Source organism: Ips typographus, linkage group LG16, assembly GCF_016097725.1.
Source record: "Ips typographus isolate SLU linkage group LG16, UJ_Ityp_2.0, whole genome shotgun sequence".
NCBI lineage: Eukaryota > Metazoa > Arthropoda > Insecta > Coleoptera > Curculionidae > Ips > Ips typographus.
The window spans coordinates 9,057,400-9,080,197 of record NC_138437.1 but is presented as its reverse complement, the minus strand read 5'-3'; the positions used below and the strand labels follow the sequence as shown (position 1 = coordinate 9,080,197).

Below are 22,798 nucleotides of genomic sequence, written 5' to 3'. Positions count from 1 at the left end.
TTAGATAACACTTCCTCTTGATTGTACATTGTTAGCTGGTAACATCAGTACCGTAGTAACATATATGTTATAAATATAGGGGTAAAAGTGAAATTATCCGAAGCCTTATTGCTTTCTTTTTTGCCCAAACTTTGAAAACTCCCTTACCTATATTCCACTTCTTGCAAAGGAAACCAAAGAATATCATCGAGCGGTTTCAGTTCCGACTGACAAGTCAAGAAACTAAGTTTTCCTTTTGCCGTCGGCTGTCGAAAAGATAAATCTAACTAGGAGCCGTTTATCTGCTTTAAGCCCGCACGTAAAGTATTAAAAAATTGAAATCCCCCAATGATCCGATAAAATTTATTTTGGATTGTTTCAAGCTCGAACAACAGAAATAAATCTCGAAGACTCCAGCTCAAAATCAGCGGCGATCCTTAGATTTATTTACTTTAGATTTACGACAAATACGCAAACAAAAGGATGTAAAGACTGTGTCAAGAGAAATTCACTTTACGAGAACGCAAACCGAATGCGATGCAAACGTTTAGGCAACAAAGTAGAAGCACATTCTTCTGTCATAATATTCTCCACTAAAACCATCGAGATTTTTTGGTGCAGGAGGAAATAAATATTATTAACACAAACTACAGAATTATAATATAAGATATATAATATATAATAGAATATGTGGATTAATTAAAATAAAACTAAAAGGAACACGCAAGAACAAATCTGTAATAATTGCTCTATAACTATATTATAATTTAAAATACAAAAGGGAGCTTCCTTAAGGTCAATCGTAAGAGTCCTATTCAAGTTAAATCTTTTCTACGCTTTCTTCATCATGGAGAAAAGATCAATCAGGAACGGATTACAGTCGGACTGTTATTAAGCACGTTTGTATTAGACTCCTAGGGTCGACTTCTTAGGTCCTATGTCAATGACCAGAACCGGAATAAGCCTCTCCACTTGATCTAGCTTATCTGCCATTTAAATTGGGGTGTGCTTATTATTAGGTGTCTTTATGGTATCCCAAGTCCCTCGCCGAAAAAACAAAGAAATTCGTTGTTTTAGGATAGTTAGGTGTGCAGTAAATTTACTTACAGAGTTTAGTAAGACAAAATATAAACTCTCTTCATCAACCCCCTGGTGCTATTTATTGCGGTGTCTTTTATAGAATGTTCTTACATAAATCCCCATATTACGAGAGAGAAAAAAATAAAAGGTTGCGAAAATATCATCGAGCTCAGACAATAAGAACCGTTTGCTTGGCCACGAATCACCATCAAGAAGGATCGTCGGCTTAACCACTTCTTTTTCCCTTTGGCGTTGACAAGCGGAGCCTTAATACCTACTTAATGAACATATCAGGGTTCAGCGCAGCGTTGGCTTGAAATGTCTTTTTAAATTTTACTTATTTACTTTCCTATGTGAGTTATTGCGAAAAGCCTTTCTCGAGAATATAGCTATATAAATTTTATACAACTTGAAATATTATCTATCTCAATTATCAAAATATTGCATTTTTGCTATTGCACTTTTATACTAAAAGACGATTTAAGGTGAGTTCTACAGTATCTCTGATGAATTTTTGTTGCCTAATATTAGCTAATAATAATCTATCGATAATTGTCCAACCAAATATCCGATAGTTAATAGTTGCTTTTAATAAATCCCTTTAATACAGCTGACGTTCCCGTTTAAGTTTGAACGGAATTATTCCGAGGTAAATAAAAGGAAATTAATTGAAACCAGAAAGTGGTGAACTATTGCAAATTATATCTCAACTTGTTTGCTTCCAATTAAACATGGTTTGTTTTGTATTAACAACATTAAACAAATTAAGCGTAATTTCAAGACCAAAAATTGCGCGCGCAAATTTGGTTAATTATTAGGGCATTAATTCGAGGGATTCATTGAAATGGCATTTGTTAGAGAACGCTGAAATGCTTCGCATCAAGTTAAGAATTTTGGAGCTCAAACCAAGGCAATGGAAAAATACTTAGTTACAATACCTAATAATTATTTTAGTAGGTATAAATTAAACATTTTTGTACCTTCGATAATAACTGAGATCCCAATGGTGAGCATCGAATTTGGGACAGACTGTATAGTTGATACATTTTTAATAGATCACCCTCTATGTTTTCTGATTATTTGATAGGTCGTTTTTGTCCGATTTCAAAAATATATAATGTTGACATTTAGTTTAACCGTTTTCGAGTTAATGGAATGTAAAAATTATAATTTTTATTGTTTATAAAATCACAAAAAATAAATAATCAAAAAGAGTGAACGTCAATAGTAACGTGATTTTAAGATACAATAAAATCCCAATCTAAAATGCCAATAATTCGAAAACGGCTACAGTTTCACATTAAAAACACTGAAACATGACATAATATACAGGTGTGATAAATCCAAAAGCGACCTTCGGAAAACCGTGTAACGGACAGAGAAACGTAGGTAATTGCATGCGCGGGAGAAAGACAGAAAACGAAAAAAATATCAAGTAGGCCATATTTTTAGCGCGCTGTTGCCAAACGCCGTAAGTAAGTTTGTCGAGGGTATTGAATACTTACGGCGTTTGGCAACAGCGCGCTAAAAATATGGCCTACTTGATATTTTTTTCGTTTTCTGTCTTTCTCCCGCGCATGCAGTTACCTACGTTTCTCTGTCCGTTACACGGTTTTCCTATGGTCGCTTTTGGATTTACCACATCTGTATAATCAACTGGAGAACAAATTTGCAGTCCATCAGATTAAATTTCCCAGTATCATTGTGATTGTAACACTCCAAATTTCTTCTTTGACTGTTTAATCACGTGACCAAGTTGCACTTTGATAGCTTTAATATATTCAGTTATGGATTAAAACGCCTATTCAGACAACTGATGGCCGGGTATATTAGTTTGGTTACATTTGAACTAGTGATGTGGTTGTTTTACTTTTTATGAAAATCTGATATATTAGATTGAAAATAATATGATTAATATACAGAAAGTTTGTAATAACAGTTTAAGCAATGTTAGATATGGCGTTAGGTAACACGTCCACATAAAATATGAAATCGCTTTAGCGTCATCTGAACCTTTTTCTAATATACTTTTAACGACGAAGAATTATGCTTGGGAATCACAGTCGAGGAAAGTTTGGCCATCTATTATAAATGTGAAAATTTTACGATATCCATTTTTGCACGAATGGGGCACGTATAAAGTGACAATTTCCTTTCTATATTGAATATGAGAGTGCCGATGTTTGAAATCGGTAAATCATTGAAATAAGATACGACTTTTATGGAACATACGGTACGTTCCGTGGTGGGCTAAAAAATAGTAATCTGAAAATAATACTGGTTCAGTCTGTGACTAAAGATGAATTCACAAAATTTTGCACACATATTAAATTGATGAAGTATTTTAGCACCGTTTTATAGTCCAACACAGCCTTTTTTGCTCACAACAGCTTTTCGTCAATTTTTCTCAGCGTCAGATTGAATGCCCGTAATAGCTCTATACGTTATTATATTGGATAAAGTCCTTTATAGTACAGATTGATGCGTTTTCTACGTTACCAAGGTTTTTTTTAATAAAATGAGAAATTCTTCAACGCTTGTAAGCACCTCCAATAAAATGGGTGCCCCCAACTGAACCGATCTAAACTATTGGGTAAGGTAATCATTCTTCTAGGAAATGGAAATAGAATATTTGTATGCAGCAATGCAGCTTTCGTCATTTGCATTTTACCCCAGTAAAAAAAACTGAACTGACAGAAATGGCAACAGTTTACCTTTTATTTCACCAACAACTTATTAAGTACATAAATCCTGTAAATCACCCAGAAGTTATTTCATTTACTTTCTCTCTGTTTCTGATCGAAGAAGAATGACGTCGTCCGTCAGTGTCTAAAGCTAACCGCAATCTGGACGTAGCTCTCAGATAATAGATAAAAAAAATAATCGACTTTATTCTACGACACGATTTATTTCACTAAAAGTGTAATATTGACAACTTGACAGCATTTTACAAATTACATTACATGCCGAGTATAAAACAGTCCTCGCCTTTATTTTTAGTTTCCTATATTACACAAATGGTCTCTCATAAGCACGATTAAGGATACAGCCACGAAGTTACATGAAGTTAATACTCACCTATAGAGATAAAACCAACTCCACACGGATTTCTACTTTGACGCTAAGCCAGAGGATCTGGCTCATGACTTTGAAGTTAGCTTTCTATCTTGAGTTTAAGGAAAAGTTTTTGTTTCGAGCTGGAATATTGCTGTTATGCATTTTGCGCTGTAATACGTTCTTGGGTCTTGTAAACATTAAGCATCCACGAGTTTTGTCACCAATTTTTTTTTGCATATAGATTACGGCTTCTATAGTCCAGAGAAAAAAGATAATTTGAGGTAAAATCACAATTTTCTTCAAAAAACTCCTACAAAAATCCAAAATACACAATGAGTTGTACGATTATCATTGCAGCACAATTTATTAAAACAAGCTTTACCACCTATACCATTCCTATACTAATCGGATATTTAAGCTACCAAACATATTTTTATGAATAAAAACATCATTTGGCAACATCGAACCGACACAGCGCCGAACCGCCAAACAGCTGATTTCCTGTCTTGTGAAGTGTGATTTTTCCACCAAATTATCGTACATTTTAAGGATTTTTATCGCAATTTTCTGAAGAAAATTGTGGATTTACCGCATTTTTTTTTGTCTATACTATAGAAGCTGTAATCTAAGTGTTGTAAAAAATTACGTAAAATTTGTGGATGCTTAATTTTTACAAGACCCTCTTTTTATGTGAAGCCCAGTTTTGAGTAAATGATAGCGTTAACCTAATATTTATTTGAAGATTGGAAATTACCAAAAGTCATTGTCAACAAGAAAAATATAACAACAGTTGGGCAAGAACCTGATTATATCGCAAGTATTTCGACTGAATAACAAAAAGAGAGTGTAAATAACATTATCGCAATTCACTTTAAATAAAACAAGTATATAGACTGTATAGATACAAACAAGTTGGGTAACGTATTTCATAATGTATTCGACCGTCAAAGAGTGCATTATTAGTCGTTATTTTGTATAATAATGTCGTGCCCAGTTATGAACCGGAAAATTGGAATTATAGGCAGGCGAGTAAACTTTTTAGTAGATTTTTATTTGAATACTTTAATTTTCCTACAAATGCACGTTTAGAGCCCTCTAGTATAAGGCAGGGCAACTAAAATAATATCGAATTCTAAATGTGTATTTAGACTAGAGCGCATTCCTATGTTAAGTTGCCTTGCAACAAAAATAAACCACTTATTTTTGTCTTGATAAACTGTTGAACTGTTGATAAATGTATTTTTTTGACCAATAAAACGTTCTCAACGACAGAGGCCTTAATAACACTGTAGGTACATATTTACCTTTTATCTGATTAAGGAATCTCCCTTCAAGTCAATTATAAACAAAACACGATTACATGCTTTGTTTCTTTGTATACAGGGTGGTCCAACTGCCTCCGTCGACTTCTCTGGTGGTCTACCACCAAATTTTCAGAATTATGATCCTTGCGATTTTCCCATAATGGATCGCGCGGTTCCTGGTGGACCACCCTGTATATGTGTTTGAATAATTGAATGCTTCGTTGAAAAGCCAAATGCTCATAATTTTACAAATGGTTGGTTAATGCTGATATAGAATATGAATGGTGATAATATGAATAATTTTACAGATCGCTTTTAGTGGCCCTATGATGGTTTGCATGTTTGAAGTTTTTGTTACGGCAACAAGTAAAACCTACATTTTTTTGACTGTTGTCTACGTTTCGATTCGTTTATTTGAGTCATCCTCAGGACAAAGTGTGAATCTCCGGCTTGTCACTTTTTAAAAACAAATTAAAATTAGACGGTAACATTTTACAAATTTGGTTTATAGGAAAGTATAAAGCAAGACCAGGTGTTAATCTCCTATGGATATGGATACACTGTGTCCTGAGGATGACACAAATAAAGGAGTCAAAACGTAGCGACAACAGTGAAAAAAATCCTGTTTTATTTGTTGCTGTAATATACCAACAAAAACTTCGAACGTGCAGTATGAATGATATATGATTTATAATATGAATCATTTGTTATCAAGATATATACCTAAATGAAGAATCAAATTAACAAAGTCATACATTTTCAGAGAAATATCATTAATTACTATAAATAATAAACAATTTCAGTGGTCTAATTGGAAGATCTTGGGCTATGCTGTTTGTCTCCCAAGGCTACAAAGTTTATATATTTGATATCCTACCTGAGCAAGTAGATAAGGCTCTATTGGACATAGAAGAGCAGCTGAATGTTTTAGAACAGTCTGGTCAGCTTAGAGGCAAACTTACGGCTTCTCAGCAGCTTTCATACATTAAAGGCACTATTATACAAAACCATATGATTATGGAGAAATTAATTTTCTTATTTTTTAGGGACCATTAAATTAGAGGAGGCAGTGAGCAACGCATTGTTGATTCAAGAATGCGTTCCAGAAAATCTAGAATTAAAAAAGAAAGTCTGGAAAGATGTTGATGCTGTTGCAGGACCTAACACGATTTTTTCGAGCTCTACGTCCACGTTCCTGCCTTCTTCATTTAGCGACCATTTAACTCACAAGTAAATGATGTTTATACCAGCATATAAACTTATGTAATTTCTTATTATTATTAGGAAAAATTTTATTATTTCTCATCCAATCAATCCGCCCTACTATGTGCCTTTGGTGGAAATTGTTCCAGCTCCTTGGACTTTACCAGAAGTTGCACAGAAAACTAGAGCAATCATGGAAGAAATCGGTCAAACTCCGGTATCTTTTACCAAAGAAATTCCCGGATTTGCCGTGAACAGAATCCAGTAAGTTATAGTCTAAATAATAATCGATTTTTAACTTGTTGGTTCTTAATTTAGATATGCAATTCTGAACGAAACATGGCATTTAGTAAATGATGGGATTCTGGATGTTAAAGATATTGACAAAGTCATGGCAGATGGTTTAGGAATGCGTTACGCGTTCTTGGGAACACTGGAAACCACTCATTTAAACGCGGAAGGTTTCGTAAAATACTGCCAAGCTTATTCTAAAACGATATACTCAGTAAGAACATACAGTAGTTTTTTCTTTTTAAATTCACAATATTGCTTATACAGGTGAGTAAAGACTTCAAGCCTACACCCAAGTTTGAAGGTCCAAAAGTACTAGAAATCGCCAAGCAACTTGAAGCGGAAGTTCCTTTAGATAAACTCAAGGCTAGAAGGGAATGGAGAGACAAATGTCTGACCAAGCTAAGCCAGTTAAAGAAGGACATGGACGAAGAGTGGAAGCAGAAATGCCAGTGATACTAAATACTACCATCTGTCTGACCACAACTAATTTGCAAACCAAAATAAAAAAATACGAATATTTGTAATTCTTTACTTTCACCCTTGGTGGTCTTACTTCGGGGCATTTCAGTGGTGTTTAGCGCTTTCCAACTCTATCCTCCTTAAGCTATTCGTTAATGTGAAACTTTGTAAAACTTTTAACGAGAATCTTTTTATTTACAGCTGCAAAAGTAAAAACCTACTTTATTTTTGCTGGGAAGAAACTTTACTCCGGGATATATTTCAAAAACTCACCTTGGCGAGAATATTAAGTGGTTTTGTATTGTGACGCATATTTTATTTAGGTACGCTATTACGTTCCTTTTTTTTGTTGCTGTTCAGACACTGATTTTTTTTTTTTTGCTCCGTTTAATGGCGTTACCAACTAGGGTATTCTGCCAGCTCGATACGAAAGAGGCTCAGATAGTCGGGCTTGTGCCCCTGAGCCCCAGATAGCTACTAAAAGTTCTAAAAAATCGCTTAAAGGCACGATCCGAGCAAAAGATGTAGTCCTTCCTCGTGGAAACTATAACCGTCACTGTCACATCCACGTGGTCTTCTCCTAGGTTTTCACCCTTTCCACCTCCTGGAAGTGCACCGCACAAGACAATTCCCCGTAGACTTTTAGGAATCGACATTTCCACTTAGAGCTCCCACCATCTCCACTCGACCGGCTGCGGAGTTCGGTCGTCAACTTCAAATTTCTCTGTACACCGTTTCAAGAAACGTGGTTTCTTAGCGACACAAAATGGCGCCCACGAAACAGACGTGCGATACGTTTCAAGTTGAAAACCGGACAGCAGACACTGATTGACTAAACAATATGTTTTGTTATATGATGACACAAGAGCTGGTTTTTACTTTAATAAATGTTATCCCGCACTTACTTATTTTAAGTAAAATATTCCAGAATATGCTGTTATTCTGTTTCTTAACCAGGATAACTAAGATGAAGATGGTTATTATACAGAATTCACTATTCAGACTCAAATTCGGAATCAGAATGGGGTAGGTAACCAGGAATATGGAACGCGCCTACATCTTCGCTGTCGGCTGTCTAATGTCAGTCGTCATTTGCCAGTGTCAGGCAATGTGCTTTCTCCATGATAAAATTAAAAGTTGTTTTTAAAGTATAAAATTAACAAAAATTTGGTGTCTGGTTAATACAAAACTAGTATTGACAAATAAATACTCTCTTCATGGTGCGGAAATTATCTAGAACAAAATTGCCGGTGTTTCTCTAAAACCGATTGGTCTGTCATTCAAACTGGGAGTTCCAGGAAGTGGTTCAGTGAAAATCACGGGAAAGGTGAAGGTACCAAAGCGAATCATTTTTAGATTAGGTATTTATGGTCATCTCCAATATTCAAGGTTAATAACAGTCAATTTGGTGGTCTGCTTTTTATTTATCCTTACATTTAAAGGTAATTTTCTTTCCAGTTGGGGCTAGCAGTAGTACCATCAACATTCATAAGTATTTAGTCATCATCTAAAAAGGAACGCAAGTTGTGAAATCAGAGATGTACCCTTTATCATCAGCTAGGCCTTTAGCTCCAAAGAAAACTCCCATTACTGAAGATTATGATATCACTAAGCAAGTATTGGGATTGGGTATCAATGGGAAAGTGGTGGAATGCTTTAACAAAAAGACCAGAGAAAAATATGCGTTAAAGGTGGGTGGTATTTCAGTCCTCACATAATTCTTGACAAAAAACTTTCTGTTCTAGATACTAGCAGAAAGTGAAAAAGCTCGAAGAGAAGTGACTTTACATTGGAGAGCCAGTGGATGCAGACATATTGTCAATATTATAGATGTATATGAAAATAAATACAACAGTAATACCTGCCTTTTGGTTGTTATGGAATGGTGAGTAATAGTGAATAAAGTTAGCAATTAATCATCATACCTTTTTCTAGCATGGAAGGTGGAGAATTGTTTCAGAGAATCCAAGATAAGCCAGAAGGTGCATTTACAGAACGCGGTAATTACTGTGGAAAATATTTCTTTATTTGTTTAACAGCCAATCTTGTTTTGTAGAAGCTGCACAAGTGATGAATGAAATTTGTGAAGCTGTAAAGTTTTTACATGATATAAACATAGCTCATCGAGACTTGAAGCCTGAAAACTTACTGTATTCTAAAAAAGGAAATTATGGTGTACTTAAACTTACTGATTTTGGATTTGCCAAAGAAACAATTAATAAGGATACTTTACAAACTCCTTGCTATACACCTTATTATGTTGGTAAGTAATTTCTATTATAACTTTAAATTGTATATACATAAAAGTAAACATACTTATGCAGAATATCTGATTTTACCAAAATACTGTTTTAAATGTTATCATTAAAGTGTTGTATGAGTATTATCTACCCATAAACCATAAACAAATGTTATAATAAGGAGTAACTATTCATAAAATTTAAGATTCAATTATTGATATAATTTTTAGCCCCTGAAGTGCTGGGACCAGAAAAATATGACAAGAGCTGTGATATTTGGTCATTAGGAGTTATTATGTATATTCTGTAAGCTGCATGATTAATAATTATTGCTATCAGTGTTTGAATTAAATAATCATTGTAGATTGTGTGGTTTTCCACCATTTTATAGTAACCATGGATTAGCTATATCTCCTGGTATGAAAAAACGCATTAGGACTGGCCAGTACACATTTCCTTTGCCTGAGTGGCAGAATGTTAGTCAGGCTGCGAAAGATCTCATTAATGGAATGTTGAATATTGACCCGGCCAAAAGATTGACAATTGACGAAGTTATTAACAATAGCTGGATTGCGGTAAGTAGAACGTAACAGATAATATGTGAAACCAATGGCTCACTAGGGTTTGAGTCACTGGTTTCTGTAATAAAGTGATAGTTGTGAACTGATATTTCAAATGGATATATATAGCAATACACAGCGGTGCCACAAACTCCTTTACATACTAACAGAATGTTAAAGGAAGGAGAAGAAATGTGGCCAGAAGTACAAGAAGAAATGACCAGATCGCTAGCAACTATGCGTGTAGATTATGATCAAGTTCAAATGAAACCCTTAGACAAGTCAAATAATTCTTTACTGAATAAACGCCGTAAGAAAGTAACAAGTTCGATTGCCAGTCCCGCCAAGGTCTAGTTAATGGAAAATTTTGATAAGGACGTGGAAAATAAATTGTGAACAACGTAGTTTGATTGATGTAGGTACTAGTCACCGTTTCTTTTTTGTCGCATACATTTGTTATTTGTTTACACTTGGAATTCGTTATATACACTTCATTATTGTTTTTTCATCGTCTGAAATATTATTTACAATATAAAATTTATTGCATTAATCAGCAAGCTAACATCACAAACCTCAATAAGTTTTTCATATTTTGTATCAATAAATGGGGTTTAAATATAAATTAAGTAAATTATGTAATGATTTTCTATATAGGTACGTGCAACGTCTTATATTACTTATAATGTATATTAGAAGTGAATAATTTCATAATGTGCCTTGATATAATATGAAACACCTCATGGAAGTCAATCTTCATGTATTTATTCAATTACAAGACTTGGAGTTGGTACAAATAGATACATTAAAGATTTCCAATATTTATGCAATTTTTTACTATAGAGATACTTAGTAAAAATACAATAATAATTAAAAGTTCCTATGTTAAAACAGGCTTTAGGGCAAGTGTCACTTAAAATGTAAAATGAGGTTGTTTCAATAGTTTGTTTATTCTAAATTAGAATTTTTAATAAAAAAATGATGTATTTTATAAAAAGAAGGGTGGGTTCTGCCTGTATAGTATATGCATTGTACTAATTTGTTATTAAATTACATTTTCATATTGAAATGTTACTAGCTTTTAGGTATATAGTATATGTTAATAGTAAATTATAGTTATGTCATTTTAAATTTATCTATGTTGCCATCAATAAAATGACGTGACAACCTTGTCTTGGATTTATTTGTTTTGCGTTGATAGGATGAGAATACCTGTATGGCAATTTGGATCCATAGATTAATAGATAACGACATTTAGATTTTTTTGATATAGCAGCGTTGAAATCAATACATTTACATTTAGTAATTAATTTCATAATATTTGTAAAATGTCACCTATTATCATTGAATTGCGGTGTCGACGTAATTGGATACGTCAGATGAAAATTTTAAAATGAATTTAACGCGTCAAAGTACAATAATTTATTCCACTTTCTTTTTATGTTGGGAACATTTAAACGGTGGACTAGTAAACGTTTGCAAGTTGTAAAGAAGCGATGAACAAGGTGAGTTTGTATACAAAAATTGACAGTAGGTTAAATATCTGAAGTGCCTGAGATACAAACACATGTTTTTAATACTCATTCGCCTTATCTCCGTTAAGTTGATTGAATAATATCAATTCATCATTACTGTAGCATGTAGTATATGAATATGACCAAGCATTAAAAGCTGTTTATTGCATCTCTTAATGCTACTTGTTTTTGATAAAATTTAAGGAGACCCTTTGTACTTTGTGCCAGTTTCTAAAATGAATCGCTCAGTTATACAGTAATAAGTACTTCTATCTTCTATACTTATTTAGAGATTTTAAAAACTTCTCAAACCACCAAAAACTTGTTCCGACGTAAGCGCCATCTAGCAGACTACTAACAAAGCTACCAAAAATGATAGGAGGAGCGACAAGACAACAGGGACAAAAAAACATGTGATAAATGTCAAATTTTGCTCCTTTTTTTAAAACATATTTAAATATTAAATTTGAAAAATTATCAAAATAATGTTGAGTTTATCTCCTTAATTATATTTTGCTTGTCAGTGAAACCCATTAGTCTAAATCATTCAGTGGAAAGATAACTATTAAAGTGAGCGTATAACAACGCAGCTTAAACAAAGGTCAGGGCACCAATTGGCAAGATTATAAAGAATAGGTATATAATATCAGGTTTAGCACCGTCACAATCAGTTGATTCAGGTAAGGCAGGTTGCCCCCACACCAAGTAGCGAAAGTTGTGTAGAATTCGTTTAATTTAGACTTTCCTATGGTTTCAGGTGAGCCTGTTTAATATAACAACCTTCATCAGTGCTTTTTCATACAGAAAAAAAGGTACAGAACCATTTTTATTACATAATGTTGCTGATGTTCCTTTATATAATTTATTTAAGGTATAGCAACTGCTTCAAAGATGCCTTGTCCATTTTTGACCCGACTTAGCCAAAATTATGTGAAAAACTATGCTCCTGTATTACTGAAAATGTATGGCAGCCAATGCCCTGTTGTGTCAAGGACTATTAACCATATGGCTAGCAGTGATGAAATTAAAGGTAATAATATTATATTATACACTTGTTCTTTTTGTTCAACAAGAATATTTGTAACTAATTTACTGGGGATATGGTTGTAGAAAGTATTGACTCTGGTGAGGCTGCCTCAAAATGTCCATATTTAAACAAGCAGGTGTCTGGTGCTATCAAAGAACTGAAACAGGATGATGTGATTGTTGTTCAAGAGAGCAAACCAAAGTCTAATGGTAATAGTTCATTCAATGTCATTTATAATATTAGGCTTATGTAACTTTGGGTTTTTTTGTTGCTTGCCAAGCTTTAATGGGTTATATTTATTTAAGCTTGATGTGAATTGATTTTTTCTAGAATTATATTTCCAAAGCTTTTTTTATGGTACTTAATAGGCTAGGTTTTTAACATATTACTATTATATTACCAATAATTCTAACACAGCAATATATTTCCAGATGTTTTTGGCTATGACCAATTCTTCCATCAACAAATAATGAAAAAGAAAAAAGAACATTCCTACAGGATATTCAAAAAAGTAAACCGCCTAGCAGGACCTGGTCAATTTCCAAAAGCCTTAGAATACTCAGCAGGAGAAAAACCAATCACTGTTTGGTGCTCTAATGATTATTTGGGAATATCTTCCCATCCAGATGTAAAAAATGAAGTGGGGTAAGTTTATTCTCTACTATCGACATTTTGGTGAATATAGGTATTACTAGTACTAGTTAGTACTGTTAGTAGTTTAGCACTACTATATTTGAATTCAAACACTCTATATCTACTTCCTATTTCACAATTTGATTGTCCTAAGCAGTTAAAACCAGTATGCTTTTACTTATCATGTTGTTTTAATATTCACCGTAAATCAAAGATTAGAGGTCAATTAAAGTAACACTCCAGGGATATGGAAAAATTATTTCTCTACTATGACAAGGCAAAAAAGTTGTTTTTTTTTCAATGCTGTTATTTTTAGCAAGTCATTTTTGATAAGTTTACATTTCATTTTATTATTATCTGCACTTATAGTAGCTAATAGTAATGTTTCACTACATTTGTAGTTTTTTTTTAAATACTAATATTCTATATTTACAAATAACTCACTCACATATGCAAAACATCCATTTGATTATTTTGTTTAATGTCTTGACCTTTGTTATGTCAACAGCTAATTAACATTCAGAACTTGAAACAACACTATCCTGACATTATCTTTTTGCATCCAGACTTGCGTTAGAAAAATATGGAACGGGGGCCGGAGGAACTAGGAACATATCCGGGAACTCCACACTTCATGAAAGTCTAGAACGTACACTTGCTAATCTTCATGAAAAAGAAGCTGCTTTGCTGTTTACATCCTGCTTCGTAGCAAACGATACAACTTTATTCACTTTGGCCAAGGCGTTGCCAGGTTGTCATATTTTCTCGGACGCCGGTAATCACGCTTCTATGATTCAAGGTATAAGAAATAGCGGTGTTCCCAAGCATATATTCAGACACAATGACTTTAAGCATTTGGAGGAGTTGCTCCGTAGAGTTGATATAAGCACGCCAAAGGTTTGTTTTTAGTTGCTCAATTCACGGCCAGAATAGTGAAGTTTGGTTTCTATAGATAGTTGCATTCGAAACTGTGCATTCCATGACAGGAGCTGTATGTCCTTTGAACGAGCTTTGTGACATTGCTCATAAATATGGAGCTTTGACTTTTGTGGATGAAGTTCATGCAGTTGGTCTTTATGGAGAACACGGCGCTGGAATTGGAGAGAGGGACAATGTAATGTATAAAATGGATATGATTTCTGGTACTTTAGGAAAAGCTTTTGGTAATATTGGAGGATATGTTGGTAAGTTTAGGTTTATTTAGCAGGAAACTTGTAAAATATTAAATTCAATACCAATTTTTAGCTGGCAATGCAGCTTTGATAGATATGGTTAGGAGTTATGGGGCAGGATTTATTTTCACCACAAGTTTACCTCCAACAGTCTTGGCAGGAGCGAAAAAAGCCATAGAAGTGCTGGCATCCGATGAAGGTCGACTTTTACGAGAGAAACACCAAGAAAACGTGAAATATCTTAGAGGGAAACTTCTGATAAATGGTTTTCCAGTAGAACATACGCCCAGCCATATAATTCCAATCAAAATCGGAGACCCAATTAAATGCGCAGCTGTTAGTGATACTCTTCTTAGGGAAAAAGGACATTACATTCAGGCTATCAACTATCCGACCGTAGCAAGAGGAGAGGAGAAGTTGAGACTAGCTCCAACCCCACATCATACAAAAGAAATGATGGATCTACTGATACAGGACTTGAAGGAAGTTTGGGAGAACTTACAGTTACCTTTTACTGGAATGCAATGTGAAAATGTAAGTCTGTCGCCATTACCTAAGAAAAAATTGCAGCATGCTAGTTTACAGGAATGCCAGTTTTGCCAGAAACCTATTTTGTTTGATTACTACGAATCCAGGGATAGATGCAAAGTTCCTAATTGTCCTCGAATGATGGTAGCAGCTGCTTGAACTCTAATGGAACCTTTCCAAAAAATATTAATATTGCTTTAAAATATAAGAAAAATATTCAAAATTAGGTGTTTGGTTTATGGTGTGGTGTATGTATTGTTGTACTAAATTTTAACTGTCGGCTTTTCAATTAGTTAAATGTTCAAGAGGTTTATTTATTGCATATAGGGCTTAAAGAATATATTCGCAATATTAGTTTATTGTTATTTTTTTTACCTTTTAATGCTAAACGTTCAGGCTGTGTAGTTTTACAACAAATAATTTTATTTCAAATTTACTAGCTCAAACTTAACTCCAACAACATGATTAATGTTGACATTTATAACTAGAGAAAAATTGACGTTTTTCTACATTCTAACTGGCGAAATAATACGCAAAGAAATGAGACGTGAGATAATGTTTATTGATTTCAAATTCACTTGAGGCAAGTAGCTGCTCATACAATAATAGAGATTTATCTCCTAAAACAACTGTTATTTAAACGACTACATTTACATAGTATTAAAAAGTGAGGAATCAAATTGTTAAAAACATTCTTACAACTCGAATGAAATACAACGTCATGTAATACTAAGTAAGTAAGAGAAAAAATAAGCAAAATAACACTAAGCCCCAGAATAATGAAATCAATCTACAAACTGGTAAAAATAATCAGCAGGTCAGAATTGCCTTATTGGCTACTTAAATTAGTTTCCCAAAAAAGCACCTGTAAGTATATAAATCGCGATTGCGTATTAAAAGAACCGCGATTAAATACTTGCGTAGGTCTGTCGAATTGCCTCCCAAACTTAACTAATTGGGAGGCTAATCCGAAGCGTTCACTTCAAATGACTTGATGATTAAATAAATAAAATGAAAAAATGAAATTATTCTGGGAAAATCAATTCTGAACTACTGTCCAATTTCGTTTTCGGTCACCCTTTAACTTAAACGAAATTCGGTGGTACTTCTCAGTACCAAAGCGTCAATAACTAGAATTACGGTAGGTACGTATATATGAAATCATTTCAGACATTCCAATATGCTAAATGACATCACATAAATAAGACTCGAACGGAATTCTAAGTTATTCAATGAAACTTAATATAAACTAAAAACATGGCCACATGGAACTCGAAACAGTGATTAGGACTGTACCAATGAAAGCGTTTTTAAACTGTAATTGAAAGTGATTTTAAACTAATTTGGTTCATTGGTATAGCTACGTATAAAGAGTTCAAATGTAGGTAATTAAAAAAATATCTTAATGTTAACATCAAAATCCTTAGCTTGTCTTACATTACCGCCTGCTACGGAAAGATTCTAATCTTGGATTTACTAGAAGAGTGCAGAATAAATTTAATGGTACATTTATTGCGCAAACTTAATCGTTTAAAAAATACTGACTCATATTTTTTAAACTTCTACTACAACAAGATAAGAACTCGTAGCCAGAAAATCTAATGTGTTACGGGCAGTAAAACAAACCATGACCCTTATTAGTAGTACATTTACCAGAAGAATGATCAATGTACTACCAACTGGCTAAAACGCGATTACTCATTACCTTGTGGAGTATCTTTGTTAGAAGCAATATCAAGGCCTAATTCTGAAAGCACTTTAAGAGCTTCCAGAGCGGCCTTTTCGTGCGAAGCTTCAGTTGTTGCACCTTCTCCGTGACAAACTTGAGGTGGATTAGTGCCCAAGGACACCAAAGTCAAGTACATCTCGTGATTGGCTTTTGGAAAATCGGAGAAATGTACCTGTAACAAAGGAAAACAATTATAACTCACAAACATATCCTTTGGTACTCCGAGATTACCTGAATGTCCATAAGTTGGGCCAAATACATTAACTGATCTTTAGACCGAACTCCAGGTGGCGGGTTCTTCAAAGGAGCTAGCTGCACTTGCTTTGGTGCCTCTACGGTTTCAGATTTCGGTTTAGCAAAGCCGACGTTCTGTTCAGTCACTAGCAAAACACCAGGAACTAACTGTCGACCACCGCTACCGCCCACATTTTGAGTCTGCTGGTTCTCGTGCTTTTCCTCCACAAAGGTCACTTTTCGATTTTTATCGTTCTGTACTGGAGACTGTTCCTCTTTCTCCAAAATTTGTGGAGACTTTGACGGGGTTGAAGCGTATCCTAAGTCCGACAGCAAAGCTTCGGCTGCGTTACGTTTTGCCACCTAAAAAATTCATTATGACAAAAAAGTTAATTAAAATCTGATGAACTGAAGATGCTTTTATTCCTTCCTTATAACTCCGTAGAAAGTGTCTACAATTTATTCGACAAATTGCAGTTTATGACTCAGCAGATCATTCTACATTCTTGAGTATACTTATATAATAGTATAATATAAGAAGAGTATAATATAGAAGTTTGTTTATTTCAATTATTACTGCTACTGGTACCTTTTTGTTAGGGCCGACTCCAGTGCACGAATGACCATTTACAGATGCCTCGATAACAAACTCCCTGCGTCTAGGTGCTCCACGCTCTTCTAAAACGGTGTAAATAGGTTCTCGCTCTTTGTTAGCTTGTTGAATTTGAATTAGGCGCGATATTGGGTTGATTTCCTCCGTTGTTTCCGAAGGTTTATCCATATTAACCTAAGTTAGAACCATTCACATTTCTACTCACATAAAAGGATATTTCAATCCAAACCTTAATTAGATTCCTGGTTTTCTTCTTGTTGGTGACTCGTTTCCGTTTGAGCTGGGTGACGTTATTCATGTTAGGCAACGGAGGTAGTTTGGATAGCTCTTCCAGCATTTTTTCCGCAGCTCGTTTCTTTGAAATCTTCTTTCCGTTACCCTCACCCTCGGCAGCAAAATTGCCCACGCGGCATTGAGTTACAAATACTTTCATATGTGGCGGACCCTAAGAATTACATAAGTTTAAGTAACAAACAAAGCAAGTGAGTGAGCAAGTTTCAATAGGTTCACAGACACAGGAATCACTTCTTACCTTTTCGCTCAAAACATCAAAAATAACGTTAAGATTTCTCTTTAAGGCAATTTCATAAACCAAAGAAATAGGTGACTTAAGCTCGGAGTTAACGTCATTTTGAAAAGAACTGGCAGGAATTTCTGTCACATGACCGTTTTCGCTAGGCGGATTTTCGCTTGTGTCAATGCCTCCCAGTTGCTTGATATGATCGATAGCCTTCGCAGCAGCGTCATGTCGTGCAGCCTGAACGGTGGGCCCTTGACCTAAACATATGAGGCTGTCTCAACCTCAGTCGACTAGACACATAAAGAGTGTCTCAAATGTTCAAAATTGAAATAACAAAGAACCATAAGAGAATAAATGTAACATGTAAAACAAAAATGAAATTGACAAATTACCGTAGTGTTTAGTACCTGGATACTCTCTATCTCCCACACGCAGTCTGACTGTGTAAGGGTCTCCTTGATTATGGTGGGCAACTCCTTGCCGGTACTGTCCATAGTATCTGTTTTCATACCCGTAGTGGCCGCGGACGTTCCGTCGGGCATCATACCCGCCATATCTCGGTTGCGCCTGTGGATAATTCAAACTGTGTCTTGCAAAATACCCGGGTTGATTCATATAAGCCTAAAAACAAAACTCGACTCTGAAAAACTGAAAAATTCTTGTAAAATTAACACCTTACAAAAATAAAGAAATTAAAACAATATAAAAGTAACTTCCCTGTTTTAAAACTGAAAAAATCCCTTACAACTTTGCAAAAATAATTAAAAATTTGACAGCGCAATAAAGTATGAAACAATTTTTTTTTACTAACTATCAAACAGGTGTCCATTGTTTCTTTAAAATCTGTGACACATTTTTTATAATCAACCAAAAAAAAAGTAAATGTGATATTTGCTCTCAAGCACCGTAATTAAAAAACTACAAAAAAAACTGATAATCACCTGATGTGGTGGAGCTCCCCCTTCTAAAACGTAAATGGCTCTTTCTCCTCTTTTCATAGCCAAAGCGTTCAGTTCCACGGTAGGAGTTACAATCCCAACATTTTGCTGTCTATGTCCAGACCTACTTAGTGCTGATTTGGGTGGGGGATGTTTGAATTCCGTCTTGCTCAAAGCTTTGGCTGCAGCGGAGTGTTGAGCCTTCTTAATGCTTGGTCCTTCGGCTTCGTACTCTTCCTTCCCTAGTTTGAGGGTAACGGTGAAGATCTTTTTATGTGCTGGCCCTTGTTCACCAGTCAAGCGGTATTGATGTTGGATCTTGTTGTATCTTGCTATGATAATGTTAGTAACAAATTGGGAGCCTCAAACACAAAACTAACTTACCTAGTTCATTTACCAAGCACATTGGAGTTTTCTCTTTTATGTTTGCCAAAGGAGGGTTGGACGTAGAAGAAGTATTAGTGTTTGGGCTATGTTGAGACATTTGTTGTTCCTGGTTGGTCAAATGGGGCACTTGCTGCTGATGTTCGGTTTCTACTAGGGATAAAATATCAGATGTAACAAAACCTAACCCAACCTTCACTATGGATGAACTTGAATTATCACTAAAATAAGGAAACAACTCCTAGAATATTGTTAGTAGCCTACCGTTTGACGGTGCGTTTTGCGGAGGTTGTGTGGCAAGTGCTTCGAAATGGTAAACCTGCGGCTGCTGCAAAGGTTTGGGTTGCGCTTGTGGTTGCTGTGGAATAGAAGTGGTGGTGATTAGGGCTGGACCTGGTCCAGGAGACATTGACACAAGCACACCTGTAATTTTTGTCAAAATGTCAAATGTCAAAACACTTACCACAATTTGCACCGTCGATCTTCAAGCCCAGCTTAAGTTAAGCATGTCCAGACTGTGATTTGTTACAACTGTATTCTACACAGTCTGAACCACACTTAACTTAATAAGCTTGGCTTAAAGTACGACGATGCAAATGGGGGTTAATACTTTTCGAAAATACTAATCTGCTTAACCATGTTTTTGAATCATTAAAGGCTGATTGGTTTAAATTCACTCACCTTCATATTTATTTGACTGGTTAGACTGATTACTATTTCGGAAAAGCTCCATCTTGTTAAAAACTCCATCAAATTAGCTTTGCCTTAGCTAGTTTGCTCATTTTGAATAGAACCTGTGCCAATGTGAAAACACAAAATTTGTACATTTTTTCTATGCAAAATTCTTGATTAACTTGAGGAAGTTTTGAATTTAATTCCTGCTACTTAATTTCAGCTTCAGCATTCAGTCAAAACATTCATAACATGCAAATTAGAAAGACACAAAAATGTCAGTATCACTGTTAGAGGATTGATTGTTGAAAGCTGAAACACACTTTTTACTCCAACATACCAGTTGCAGGCATACTCATCATAATCGGAGCCGCTCTTTGATTGGGTGGTGGCCCCATTTGCTGCATACTTATTCTGGAAATGAAAAAAACTGCACTGAATAGTAAGTACAATTAGTTTTTAATTTTCAACACACTGGTCTATGTGTGTCTTTACTCATGAAAATAAGCTTTTCAATTGAATAAAGCCTATGCCACTTACTAAAATTGCTATATTGACAGTTTTGTACTGATAGTATATGTTGGCTGTGGTCTGTGGTGATATTTATATGCAGAATTCAGTAATCTAAACCTATCAGACATCTTATGTTTCATGCTTAATGACTATTCTTTATTGATTAATAAGTTTGCAAATGACTGATGGCTACTTATGCCATAGACTATGGACTATGCTCATGCTAAACTAACCAAATCACAGAACCACCTTTGATCTCCCTCTCACAGATGCAGGATGATTATGATGATAAAATAGGTATTTGATTCACAAATCCCAGTCAAATGAATGCACTTTTTTGATCTTGTGATAACAGCCGGCTGTACAATTCTTCTGATCTGGGATAAAAATGACAATTTATTTAGGGACTCCATTAAGCATTTAATAACTGCAAGTTTAGTGCAGCAGTAACTATAAACTTGCCATAAAGGAGTCTACCAGTATGAGCAAAATTAAGTGTGAACTACATAAAAATTACAAATAAACTGTATAGGTATATGGCAGAGGATGATAATTTGAAAGTGAATCTGAAAACAAGCTTCACTGCTTTAGTAAGGCAGAAATTATAATAAAACTTGTGCCTCAAGTTGACCAAAGAGTAACTATTGTTGATAAAAGAATAACTTTACAGTGGCATGTCTGTGTCGGTCTATCAGAGCAGATGTGAGACAGTTTGACAGTTGGTTGCAAGACATGTGCATATATCAAAGTATGCAGTAACCAACTGTGATGTGTTACCTCAATTATTAATAGAAAAAAGTACAAGTCAGCAGTAAATAAAACCATAATTTTTGAACTGATAAAATTATTTTTTAGGTACAGATACACACCCCCTATATATTTGAAATAAACTTTCCATTCAAGAACCTGCTATATAGGGGATAATATATTACAAAAAAAAAAACATGTAATCAACTGTCAAATGGCCTCACTGTCACCAGTTCAGGAAATCAGTTGTTAATGTCAAAGGGGTTTTTGTAAGGGCACCCAAAAGACAGGTCATTCATTTTAAATTCTATATGACAGATGGACATTTGAAACATGAGAAATACAATACACATACATCAGTTTATAGAGCATATTACAAAGGTGGTCAAATTGTATTGAGACTTGTTATGAACTTTGTGTCTCACCAATCAAAATAATTTATTTTCTTAGGATGGCATTCTTGAATGTTGTCATATTGACAAATAATTTATAGTTTTCTTGTATTGTGCTATGTTGGCTTGGTGTATGAATCAAGTTTAAATAAGGTAGCAGTCACAAAAATAATAAATACAGGGAATGACATTTGTCATTACTCATTACATCATAAAACCATCAAGTATACATAATACAATAAAATAAACAAAGTTGTTTTGTTACTTCCAAAAAAGATTTTGACTGTATACCTACTAAAATGTTGAAATAAAATTGTACATTGCGCTTTACCTTTGATTTCTCTGCATACCGTTTTGACTCATATGATGTTCTTGAAGCATGATACGATAATGTTAAATTAAATCAAGACAGCCTTAATATAGTAAAATAATTTGTTGGCGGATGGGGAGAAAGGCTTCAAACCGGCTTCAATTGCATAAAGTAATATCGGGAATGCTTAAAACATAGCTTGAATCATTATCTAACAACAAATGCTAGTACTTTAACAAAACACCACTACTAAATCTTGTACTTTCGTTGGCAAACAATAAAGAAAAATCATTAACTAACATGCGGCCATGTTAGTAAAATTGAAACGACTATTAAAGATAGTGGTATTCTTGTCTTGGGGGATTTGCCATATACGCATGGTCCGGGTGCGGTGCGCATGGAGTTGAGACGAGTAGCTCTCCCAATGTATTAGACAAAGATAGAAAAAAACCCATTTCCATCGCCCACGTGAATTGTTCTGACTGCATTGAAGCTAAACTTCAGCTCTACGAACATGCGCAGCACATACACAAGTAACGCAAAGTTGTCAAATTGTTGGAATAAATTATTACTGAATTCATTATTATCATTTTATTATTTTTCAGATAATTAACTCGAAAGTCAAATTTGCAGAACCCATCTGCACGGTGTTTTTTTTCTGTGCAAGGCAAGCAACACTTGGTAATTACGAATTTTAGT

General features: G+C 34.6%; 4 protein-coding genes across 14 annotated transcripts; 3 read left to right on the top strand and 1 right to left on the bottom strand.

The window, feature by feature from the left end:
* The first annotated feature begins 4,928 nt into the window (after nucleotides 1–4,928).
* Nucleotides 4,929–7,436, top strand: Had1 (beta Hydroxy acid dehydrogenase 1). The gene is made up of 6 exons (XM_081994080.1): nucleotides 4,929–5,141; nucleotides 6,224–6,411; nucleotides 6,467–6,650; nucleotides 6,705–6,887; nucleotides 6,942–7,128; nucleotides 7,182–7,436. Exons 1-6 carry the CDS (start codon nucleotides 5,098–5,100, stop codon nucleotides 7,368–7,370), a joined length of 975 nt encoding a protein of 324 aa, XP_081850206.1. The 5' UTR covers nucleotides 4,929–5,097; the 3' UTR covers nucleotides 7,371–7,436.
* A 1,124-nt stretch (nucleotides 7,437–8,560) lies between these two features.
* Nucleotides 8,561–11,344, top strand: MAPk-Ak2 (MAP kinase-activated protein kinase 2). Of its 4 annotated transcripts, none has more exons than XM_081994079.1 (8): nucleotides 8,561–8,703; nucleotides 8,835–9,067; nucleotides 9,122–9,261; nucleotides 9,312–9,376; nucleotides 9,433–9,639; nucleotides 9,847–9,922; nucleotides 9,981–10,191; nucleotides 10,306–11,344. In XM_081994079.1, exons 2-8 carry the CDS (start codon nucleotides 8,915–8,917, stop codon nucleotides 10,528–10,530), a joined length of 1,077 nt encoding a protein of 358 aa, XP_081850205.1. In that variant the 5' UTR covers nucleotides 8,561–8,703; nucleotides 8,835–8,914; the 3' UTR covers nucleotides 10,531–11,344. The 4 variants fall into 4 exon arrangements, with proteins under 4 accessions (XP_081850205.1, XP_081850202.1, XP_081850204.1 ...); XM_081994076.1 differs by having other exon boundaries at nucleotides 8,567–8,709; XM_081994078.1 differs by having other exon boundaries at nucleotides 8,596–8,737.
* Nucleotides 11,345–11,607: 263 nt separating this feature from the next.
* Alas (5-aminolevulinate synthase) lies at nucleotides 11,608–15,406 on the top strand. 4 transcript variants are annotated; one of them, XM_081994072.1, is made up of 9 exons: nucleotides 11,609–11,678; nucleotides 12,445–12,499; nucleotides 12,559–12,717; nucleotides 12,798–12,923; nucleotides 13,146–13,359; nucleotides 13,914–14,244; nucleotides 14,300–14,531; nucleotides 14,593–15,053; nucleotides 15,105–15,406. In XM_081994072.1, the coding sequence occupies exons 1-9, from the start codon at nucleotides 11,670–11,672 to the stop codon at nucleotides 15,204–15,206; spliced, it is 1,689 nt and encodes a 562-aa protein (XP_081850198.1). In that variant the 5' UTR covers nucleotides 11,609–11,669; the 3' UTR covers nucleotides 15,207–15,406. The 4 variants fall into 4 exon arrangements, with proteins under 4 accessions (XP_081850201.1, XP_081850198.1, XP_081850200.1 ...); XM_081994074.1 differs by lacking the exon at nucleotides 11,609–11,678 and adding an exon at nucleotides 12,116–12,367; XM_081994075.1 differs by lacking the exon at nucleotides 12,798–12,923 and having other exon boundaries at nucleotides 11,608–11,678.
* A 182-nt stretch (nucleotides 15,407–15,588) lies between these two features.
* stau (double-stranded RNA-binding protein Staufen) lies at nucleotides 15,589–22,444 on the bottom strand. 5 transcript variants are annotated; one of them, XM_081994065.1, is made up of 11 exons: nucleotides 22,121–22,444; nucleotides 20,478–20,551; nucleotides 19,730–19,888; nucleotides 19,466–19,618; nucleotides 19,085–19,413; nucleotides 18,536–18,764; nucleotides 18,156–18,400; nucleotides 17,853–18,068; nucleotides 17,600–17,797; nucleotides 17,008–17,373; nucleotides 15,589–16,948 (listed from the first exon to the last, which is right to left on the bottom strand). In XM_081994065.1, exons 1-11 carry the CDS (start codon nucleotides 22,168–22,170, stop codon nucleotides 16,742–16,744), a joined length of 2,226 nt encoding a protein of 741 aa, XP_081850191.1. In that variant the 5' UTR covers nucleotides 22,171–22,444; the 3' UTR covers nucleotides 15,589–16,741. The 5 variants fall into 5 exon arrangements, with proteins under 5 accessions (XP_081850191.1, XP_081850193.1, XP_081850194.1 ...); XM_081994067.1 differs by having other exon boundaries at nucleotides 18,551–18,764; XM_081994068.1 differs by having other exon boundaries at nucleotides 18,536–18,710.
* Nucleotides 22,445–22,798: the final 354 nt, after the last annotated feature.

What these genes read in the sequence shown, in the direction of transcription:
- Had1 (XM_081994080.1), top strand. Translation starts at nt 5,098, where the DNA reads ATGTCGTGCCCAGTTATGAACCGGAAAATTGGAATTATAGGCAG. An exon ending in TTTGCCGTGAACAGAATCCA is followed by an intron (nt 6,888 to 6,941) that starts GTAAGTTATAGT and finishes TTCTTAATTTAG; the next exon opens with ATATGCAATTCTGAACGAAA. An exon ending in ATTCTAAAACGATATACTCA is followed by an intron (nt 7,129 to 7,181) that starts GTAAGAACATAC and finishes TTGCTTATACAG; the next exon opens with GTGAGTAAAGACTTCAAGCC.
- MAPk-Ak2 (XM_081994079.1), top strand. Translation starts at nt 8,915, where the DNA reads ATGTACCCTTTATCATCAGCTAGGCCTTTAGCTCCAAAGAAAACTCCC. An exon ending in CTATACACCTTATTATGTTG is followed by an intron (nt 9,640 to 9,846) that starts GTAAGTAATTTC and finishes TATAATTTTTAG; the next exon opens with CCCCTGAAGTGCTGGGACCA. An exon ending in TTAACAATAGCTGGATTGCG is followed by an intron (nt 10,192 to 10,305) that starts GTAAGTAGAACG and finishes GGATATATATAG; the next exon opens with CAATACACAGCGGTGCCACA.
- Alas (XM_081994072.1), top strand. An exon ending in TTGATATAAGCACGCCAAAG is followed by an intron (nt 14,245 to 14,299) that starts GTTTGTTTTTAG and finishes TGGTTTCTATAG; the next exon opens with ATAGTTGCATTCGAAACTGT. An exon ending in CTGGAATGCAATGTGAAAAT is followed by an intron (nt 15,054 to 15,104) that starts GTAAGTCTGTCG and finishes GCTAGTTTACAG; the next exon opens with GAATGCCAGTTTTGCCAGAA.
- stau (XM_081994065.1), bottom strand. Translation starts at nt 22,170, where the DNA reads ATGCTTCAAGAACATCATATGAGTCAAAACGGTATGCAGAGAAATCAA. An exon ending in GGGGAGCTCCACCACATCAG is followed by an intron (nt 18,765 to 19,084) that starts GTGATTATCAGT and finishes TTTTGTTTTTAG; the next exon opens with GCTTATATGAATCAACCCGG. An exon ending in AAACCAGGAATCTAATTAAG is followed by an intron (nt 17,798 to 17,852) that starts GTTTGGATTGAA and finishes GTTCTAACTTAG; the next exon opens with GTTAATATGGATAAACCTTC.